This window comes from Microcebus murinus, chromosome 21, assembly GCF_040939455.1.
Source record: "Microcebus murinus isolate Inina chromosome 21, M.murinus_Inina_mat1.0, whole genome shotgun sequence".
NCBI classification, from domain to species: Eukaryota; Metazoa; Chordata; class Mammalia; order Primates; family Cheirogaleidae; genus Microcebus; species Microcebus murinus.
Genome location: NC_134124.1, coordinates 35799009 through 35807961, shown reverse-complemented (window position 1 = coordinate 35807961; position 8953 = coordinate 35799009). Strand labels below are relative to the sequence as shown.

Genomic DNA, 8953 nt, shown 5'->3' with positions numbered 1-8953 from the left:
GTGGGGGGACAGCAGGGTTCCTGGGGCTTCTGAGCCTCACATTTGGGGAAAAGCGTTCTCCGCACACCTGGCTAACAATTCCAGGACGCCGCGCGTCGCCCCAGGCTCCAAAACTCGGGGCGAGATTTAGCCGCGGCTGCCACGGCCTGTTACTGACGGCTGGCGCCTGGAAGCCGGGGTCAGGGCGCTGCGCTCCGGGCTGCCCGCGGGGCTCCGCTCCCCTCCACCCTCGCTCCAAGGCCGCAGGCCCTGGGAGTGTGGGTTCCGTGAGGGGCAGGAAGGTCCCAACGTCAGACCAATGCTTGACTTCACTCGCGTCGGGCCTGCCCGACGGCTCACTCAAGACTCACGTTCTGGACAGACGCCATTTGTCCCCGGACTTTGCGCGTTTCTCCGCCTTGGACACGCGTTCTGGCGCCCCAGCAGGAGCTGTGTCTTCAGCTAGCTTTGGGCCCTGCACCGCCTTTATTCCACTCCAAGTGCCTCCTCCCAACTCGCCCTCCATGAGGAGCGGAGTCCTCTAGTCCCCATTTTTAGCAAGTACACGCATCTAAAAGTCCCTGCCTAACCTGCACAGGTTTGAGTCCTGGGAAATCAACACTTTTCCATGGACAAGGTCGGCATTCTCAGCAATAGAGTAAGGCGGCATCCTCAACCTGGGCCCCTCTGCCCGCCCTGACCTTCCCTGAAATCTTACACAAAATAGAGCTCCTCTCTGCAGTGTACCGAGTGGTGGGGAGAAGGCCCAAGCTTTCCACAGCTCTCCCAAGGGGTGCTGGGACCTAGAGGGATACGGCCCAGCGAACAGGATCTGCCCGTGTAGCTTGTGCTCCTGAAACCCTGGCAGATTTGCCTGACAGAAGCGCCTACTTTACTGACCCTGGGCTAAAAGTGATCACCCTGCCTGCCCTGCCCCTCTCCAGTGTGCATGGCGGCACCTCCAGAGAGCCCCACTCGGAGCTAGCCCAGAGGCCTCAGAAAAATCCCGGCCAGGCTGGGCTCAGAGAAGCCCCGCCTGCCTGAGAGCTACCTGCCCTGGGGAGAGGCACTGGGGCTGGCAGAGGCCTAAGGGTGTGGGTGCTAGGCTGGGAGGGAAGGGAAGGAGGGAGGCCGGACTGGTGGGCTCCAAACCAGGAGAAACAAGGAAGCTGGTAGCTGGGGATAGAAGACAGGTTTCTCCTGGGAAGCTGAGCTTACCGTCCGGGATTCTGCATTTGTTTCATTAGTATCATTAGTAAGGTGAGAGTCATTTCCCTAGGAGAGTACTGGCAGTGAATGGCGCCCCCTGGAGTTGTGCATCTGTAACTCCTATAGGAGGTGGCCACTCCCACCTCACAATCACTCACCTTGCCCTGTTTTTCAGCTTGACTCACCCAGGAACCCCCAGGGCCTGGGGCATGACTAGCCCTGTAGGTCAAGCCAAACCTCAGAGTTGTCCAGAATCTCCCCTCCTGCCATGACCCCAAAGCAAACCCTGTTCTCCAAGCTTCTCTCCCTATTCAGACGCTTCCCAATCAGACACACCTTAGGTAGTAAGGCCCTACTGAAAACAACTCCGCTTCCCCAGCTTCCCTCGCCATCCTTCACTCTCCTATTGTTTTGGGTGCTGAGAAAATTTCTTCAAATCCCAGACCCACCCAACCTTGCCCAGAGGCCTAACTCAGGGAAGAGTCAGGTCCTTTCCTGTGAACCCATCTTGGCAGGGTTTTCCTGCCCGTATTTTGGAGCAGTCTCAGGCCATAGGAGCAAAAGAGCTTCCCAATGCATCGCGGCCCCTTTAAAAAAGCTAGCCAGGATTTTTTTTTAACCATATGACTATATTAGGTGACACTAAACTGCTCGTTGCTCTTGTCATCGAGGCCCTGGCCCAATGACAGGCTGAGTCCCCCTCCTCCGACCTGGTCCCGCCTCTCCTGCCCCTTGTGCTCGGCGCTACCTGCTGCCCGGCCACATCCAGAGCAGGAGGGCGGGTGCTCGGGCGGGCGGCGGGCACCATGCAGGGCGGCTGCCAGGGGCCGCGGGCAGCGCCGCTCTCTGCTGCCCACCTGGCGCTGTGAGACTGGCGCTGCCACCATGTTCCCTAGCCCTGCGCTCACGTCCACGCCCTTCTCAGTCAAAGACATCCTGAACCTGGAGCAGCAGCAACGCAGCCTGGCCGCCGGGGAGCTCTCTGCGCGCCTGGAGGCCACCCTGGCGCCCGCCTCCTGCATGCTGGCCGCCTTCAAGCCCGAGGCCTACGCGGGGCCGGAGGCGGCGCCCGGCCTCCCGGAGCTGCGAGCGGAGCTGGGCCGGGCGCCCTCCCCCGCCAAGTGCTCGCCTGCCTTTCCTGCCGCCCCCACCTTCTACCCGCGGGCCTACGACGACCCGACCAAGGACCCTCGAGCTGATAAGAAAGGTGAGGAGGAAACCACGAGTCCTCTATTCGCTCCCGGGTCACTTTCGTCCCCAAACCGCCGCCCAGAAATTCAGGCCGGGGAAGAGGAGAAGCCCCTGAGCCGAGAGCTCGGCACGGGGGCTCGGGAGCCTGAAATGCCAGGTTGTCGCGAGGGCCCGCGCCCTGCGTGCAGTAGGAGGGTTAGAGGAAATGCCAGATTGAGAGGATCCGAAACAAAGACCCCAAAAATTGTTTTCGGCCTAACAAAGCCCCAGGCGGCTTCGGCCCTGCTCTCGGGTCAGTTAAGAAGTTGAGGGATAGGTTTGTGGTAGACAAGATGGAGAAATAGATAATCTTTGTATCAGAGGTTTTAAAATCTCTTTTGAATTTGCGAGTCTTTTTGAGGATCTGCGCAGAACTGCCAAAGAAATTAAAATGCTGCTCACCAGACACGCTTTTGCACATAAATTGGAGGCGCGTCCTGGGCTTTCTGTAACCCACCGTTACTCGGTTTCTGGGCCTTTCTTCCTTTGTGCCAGGACAGTGGGGTCTTTGGGAACAAGAGCCTTAATTTTAAAATAGGATACTGCAGATCCCAGGACTCTGCCTTAGCTTTATTTTTCCAGCACGGTTTTCTGGCGGTAGAAACGTTGGAAAACGTGGAAACGTTAGACAATGTCTAGGAGCAGAAGGCGCGGGGGGTGGACGAGGTGGTTCCGGAGTCAAGTGGCCAGATACTGTCGCAGGCCATCCCAGGGTCGGGGAGGGACGCCCGGCCGGCCGGCCGCGGAAAAGGGCGTGCTGGGAAGACCTGGGCCCAGCGCGAGTTCAGCGCGAATCCCAGGAGGCGGGGGCTCTGGACCCAGGGCCCGCCTGAGCCCGGAAGGGACTCACGGGTTTGTCTGGGAGCAGAGAGCGCCCGGAAACGTGCGGGCGGGCACTGCGGCCAGAATGGATCTAGCCGTTCGCGCTCAGCTCGAGCCAGCCGCAGGGCAGGTCCGAGGTCCCCTGCCCACCCTCGGCTTCTCGGGCGCTGCGCGAACCCTGTGGCGACCGCCCTGGAGATTTGAATCGCCAAACCAACACCTCTTGGCCTTGGAGTTCTTCGATTCCTTAACTCTGAGACAATGTGACCAGCTCCAGGGTGAGGCCTCAGCCTCCCTTCATTGCCAAAGTAGTCCTAATCTAATTCTTCCCAGGGCTTCTTTTTGTTTTGGTTCGGTTTGGTTTGTTTTGGTTTGGTTTTCGCAGCTTGAAATTTTCAGTCTCCGTCTCCGCCACCAGGATGGGAACTGCCCCAGGGCAGAGGCCTCTCTGGTTTTGTTCTCTGCGCCTCTAGGCACTCGGTAGGCTTTCCACAAACGCAGCCTGACTGAGCCTGTCCCTGGCGCCCGTGCACTTGGCAGAGGAGCGCCAGGCAGGACAAGGGGGCAGCCGCGCCGGCCCACCACCCGGCGGGCGCTCCCCGGTCGGGGGCTCCCACCAGGCGTGTCTCTGCTCTCTGCCCTCCAGAGCTGTGCGCGCTGCAGAAGGCGGAGCTGGAGAAGCCGGAGGCCGACGGCGCCGAGCGGCCCCGCGCGCGGCGGCGGCGGAAGCCCCGCGTGCTGTTCTCGCAGGCGCAGGTCTACGAGCTGGAGCGGCGCTTCAAGCAGCAGCGGTACCTGTCGGCTCCGGAACGCGACCAGCTGGCTAGCGTGCTGAAGCTCACGTCCACGCAGGTCAAGATCTGGTTCCAGAACCGGCGCTACAAGTGCAAGCGGCAGCGGCAGGACCAGACTCTGGAGCTGGTGGGGCTGCCCCCGCCGCCGCCGCCGCCTGCTCGCAGGATCGCGGTGCCGGTGCTGGTGCGCGACGGCAAGCCATGCCTAGGGGACTCGGCGCCCTACGCGCCCGCCTACGGCGTGGGCCTCAACGCCTACGGCTATAACGCTTATCCCGCCTACCCAGGTTACGGCGGCGCGACCTGCAGCCCGGGCTACAGCTGCGCCGCCGCCTACCCCGCCGGGCCTCCCCCCGCGCAGCCGGCCGCGGCGGCCGCCAACAACAACTTCGTGAACTTCGGCGTCGGGGACTTGAACGCGGTGCAGAGCCCCGGCATTCCGCAGGGCAATTCGGGAGTGTCCACGCTGCACGGTATCCGAGCCTGGTAGGGAGGGGACTCGCCTGGGGCGCCCGTGACCGCTCTCACCTCCAGAGAGCGGCACCGACTCGAGGTGGGAGGAAGGGCTCCCCCACGACCTCGTGTCCCTCGGATTTCACATTCGCTCCTGCAGAGGCCGCGGAACTTTCCCCCGCCCCGTGCGCCTTTGTTCCCGAGCGCAGGAGAGTTTGTGGCCGTGTTTACTCAGCCTGTGGTGAGTGATCTGGCAGCCAGGTGTTCTAGTCGCCCCCTCCCCAGTGCCCTCCGAGCATCCGCGGGCACCCTGTCCGCCCGAACACCAGCCGGTTGGAACTGAGAGCCCGGCACGCGGGGCCTGAGATCTGGCCGCCCCTCCCAAGCCTGGGCCAGGCGCCTGGGCTCTTGCTACCCTGCCGTCGCCCGCCCACCCACCCGTATTTATGTTTTTACCTGTTACTGTAAGAAATGAGGATCCCCTTTCCATTAAAGAGTGCGCTGACCCCGCACGTGTCCTTCTTTCTTCTTGCGGCGCTTCAGAAACTGGGTTTCTGAGAGCCGAGAGAGGCCGGCGCCGGGTGGGCTGCTGCGGAGGGCGCAGGCTTCCCTGGGCAAACTGATAATACTGATAACAAACCGACCTATGCTGCGTCCCGCCCCGGGCACTTTTGGGGATCATCTCACGTAATCCTAAACAATCTGGAAAGAGATATTAAAGTTTAGCAGCTGAGGCTTGGAGAAGTTGAATGACTTGCTCTGGAGAAAACAGCCAGTAGTACTAGTAGATGCAGGTTTGATTTCAAGGGCGCTTTCCCAGAGCTCCCAACCCTACCGCCTTGAACCCTAATATATGCCAGGCCCTGTTCTCAGTGCTGGGCACAACAATGGAGAGCAAAGCGACCTGAGCCTTATGCGACTGGAGCGCACTGTAACTCATCTCACTTGAAAGAACGGTTTAACCTGTTTACAGATGTTAAAGCCAAGAACCAAAGCCGTCCCTCAAGCTTCCCGGACTTCACAGCCCAATGATACTGGGACAGATGGAAGCGCCTGGGGACCTTGCAGGGGTCTCCGTGCCTAGACCCCACCAGCTGCCCTGCCGGGTAGAGGCTGAACCCCAGAGAGGTGTCCTGCAGACGGTGCTCACCTCCAACTGTGGCAAGGCCCTATAAATTCATGTAGTCGAGGAGCACCTGCACCTTAACCCCATCCACAACCTTTCCCCAGGGCATTTAACTAAGTTCACCATAGTACTGACTGACAAATGTTACTGTACTGGTTTTACAGATGAGAAATTGAGGCTGGGCAAAATCAAGCTAAAAACCTGCTCAGTTAGGGGACTACTCTGTGCCTTCGTTTTTTGTCTGTAAAATGAGGGGAACAAAAATACCTCACTCTGAGCCCCAGGGCCTCAACGCTCCAAGGGGCAGGGACCTGGCTTCTAGCTCCTCTATCCCCGGCCCGGGCAGAGGAACTATCCCTCCCTTCTTAAAAAGGGACAAAAGTCAGAGGGAATGGGACTTTGTTTTCCCACTAGATATGGGTTTTCCCTGACATTTCGCCTGGGAAGTGCGGGCTGGTGGCCCAGGGCATTGAGGTGTCCGGCTGAGAGTTCCTGGGCACAGCCACAACACTGCTTGTGGCGTCCAGGGACCAAGCGCCACTCTAGGTGCCCCTGGTGCCCAGGATGAGTCACTGGCCCGGCCTGGCCCAACCAGGAGCTGTCCTGCTGCCGTGCCAGAAACCATGCAGCGCTGCCAGTGCCTCGTACTGCCTCTCAGGGTAGGTGCAGCCCCCCCCCCCCCCCCCCCCGTCGTCAGCCGTGCCGCCTGCCGCAGAGGGGAAGATGCCCGGAGAGTTCAAGTGCTACCTACCACTTGCCCGAGCTGCGCAAATGTGCTTGGGACGTAGGGGCACTGAGTGCAGGCAGTTGAGCCTGGACCTTCGACCATCACAGGGTTATGAGCTGGGCTGTGAGACAGAAGAGGAAAGGGCTGAGATCAAATCTTGGTTGGGTCTGGGCTGGTGAGAGCCACCGGGAGGGAATGTGTTCAGCCCAGCCCTGGCATTCGCCTCCCCGCCTACTCCCTGCTGCAGCCTTTACCCTGCCCCTCTGTGTGCTGCGCTATGGCCTCATCCCATGGAGGATGACATTGAGCCTCCTCCAGGTCACCAGACCAGCTCTTAAGCAAAACAGCAATCTCCTACCAGTCAGGCCCTGCCTGCAGCCCTAGCAGGCAGCCTAACTCACACAACCGGGAAATCCTTCTACCAGATCAGTGTGTTCGCCCACGATCTCCCTCGGCCCTGCATGCCGCGGGCCTTTTCATCTTACACTCGTCTGCAGTAACATTACAAATATTTCTTTCCCTTAATGTTATACCTCAAGGATTTTTCTATGATGCCTCCCTCTTTGTCATCCTCTACCTTCAGGGACCAGCTGAGTGACCCCAGGGTCCCCCTGCACCTTTCTGGAGGTGTTCACAAAGGGACAGCAATGACTAGCTGGCATGTGCCAGGGCTCACCAAATGCTTTACAGGAGTTCTCTATCCTAACTCATGTTCACCTGCAAACCAGGGACGGAGGAGGTTAAGTCGATGGTCAAGGAGGTCATCTGGTGCCTAAGCCGGGAGCCGGAAACCGCACAGGGCACACAGAGAAGGCGGAGGGGAGGGGAGCTTATGCAGTGCCGCACTGGGGTGTTTGTCCAGTGCAGACGCGGTGGGACTGGCTCCGGGCCACCAAGCTGAGCAGACCCCAGGCTCTTGCCAGTGGGTGAGGATCTTGAGCCTCATATCCAGGCTCATTAGGGACACGGTAGTTCGCAGAGCTCTGGGGAGCGGCAGGGACGCCCTCCACCACCAGGCTCCTGAGGCCCAAGGCGAGCCTTTCACTTGAGAGTGCTGGGGGAGGAGTGTGGGGGGGGGTCGAAAGTACCCTAGTGGGGACACAGAAGTAACCTAAACTAAAACGCCCGCATTTACATAGTGATCTTCCCAGTCCCCAAATTAAACCGGCATTATTTGTTTTGTTTTTCAATTACGTATTCTATAAACCACACATGCACGTGAGGAAATTCAACCAGGAGGGGAAAATGCAAAACGAACAAGAAGTGTGGGGAGATTGGGGTGGTGCAGGCGTGGCTCTGCAGCCCAGAGCGCCAAGGGAACACCTAGAGGACTAGTTTTATCTTTAATAATTAAAAAAAAAAAAGTCAAACAAGCACACGCCGAGGTTAAAAAATAATCAGAGATAAACAGTGATATTAAAAAGAAAAAACATCAGCTCTCGGAGCTGAGATGGAGCGATTCCCTCAGCCCAGCGCCGCTCTGAGCCAGCTTGCAGAGGAGGGCCGGGCCGGGCCGCACCAGCTCCGGCCTCCTTTCGTTTCCTTGGCTCATTTCAGCCTGCGGTCGCAGGTTCTGCCCAGCCAGATAGCTCCCGTCCTCTTATTTTGTCTGGATTTCACTTTAAACCAACCCCACATTGCGTATCCGAGTATCTATTTGAGAAGGACGCGCAGAACCCCCGGAGCTCGCCGCAGACTGGGGGGCTGGGGCGGGACGCGGCTCTGCGCGTCGCCGTCGCCGCGCTCCTTCTGCCCGAGCTGCGCCCGCCTCGCGCCGCGGCCCGTGCGTCCCCCCGCGGGCGCGCGGCTCAGCCCTGCGCCTGGGCCGAGGCGACCGCACCGGGCCCTCGCGGCTCGCTGCCTCCCCCACTAGCCGGCTTCTGGAGAAAGGGGCGCGTGGCCTGGATTTTATTTATGCCTCGCAGAGCTTACCGCAGGGCCCGGCACTGTCCGGGGCTCTTTACAAGTGAACCCGTTTAATCCTCTTTTACACCTCCGAGTTCTGCGGAGGAAACAGATGAAGACTTCATCTTAAGCCCACAGAGGAGGAGTAACTTGTCCAAGGTCACACGGCTGGTCAGAGCCAGAGCTTGGTTTTAAACCCGGGCAACCTGGCCCCAGAGCCTGAGGGCATAATGCCATTCCATGCCCAGCTCAGCGGTGGCAAAGAATAGGTGCCGAGAGATGTTTGTCAATTGATTAAACAGCACAGTGATGACAGTAGCTAACAATTCTTGGAAGATTTCTGTGATGTGCCAGGCAGACTCTGAGCAGGAGAGGAATCTCAGCGGGGGTGAGGGGTGGCAGTCTGGCCCCCTTGCCCCACTCTGCCGCTTCTTAGAGGGGCACTTACCCCAGAGCATGGTGAGCAGTGAGGAGACCTCACAGGCTGGACACCCAGGGCCACCCTGGGCTGCACACCCTGCTTGCGCCCACAGCTGCATGGCACAACGGTACGGATTATTGCCTAACATCTGTGGCGCTGACTTAGTGCCAGGCCCAGGGCTAAATGCTGACCCTGCAACTCTCATTCTGTCATTTTCCAAGGAGGAAATTGAAACTGAGAGAAGTTAAAAACATCCCCCACCTAAGGCCACTCCAGTAGTGTGGAGT

The 8953-nt window shown here is 59.3% G+C and overlaps 1 protein-coding gene across 1 annotated transcript; it reads left to right on the top strand.

Annotated features, from left to right (window-relative positions):
• Positions 1–1949: 1949 nt before the first annotated feature.
• NKX2-5 (NK2 homeobox 5) lies at positions 1950–4918 on the top strand. Its single transcript, XM_012765509.2, has 2 exons — positions 1950–2395; positions 3887–4918. Exons 1-2 carry the CDS (start codon positions 2074–2076, stop codon positions 4522–4524), a joined length of 960 nt encoding a protein of 319 aa, XP_012620963.1. The 5' UTR covers positions 1950–2073; the 3' UTR covers positions 4525–4918.
• Positions 4919–8953: the final 4035 nt, after the last annotated feature.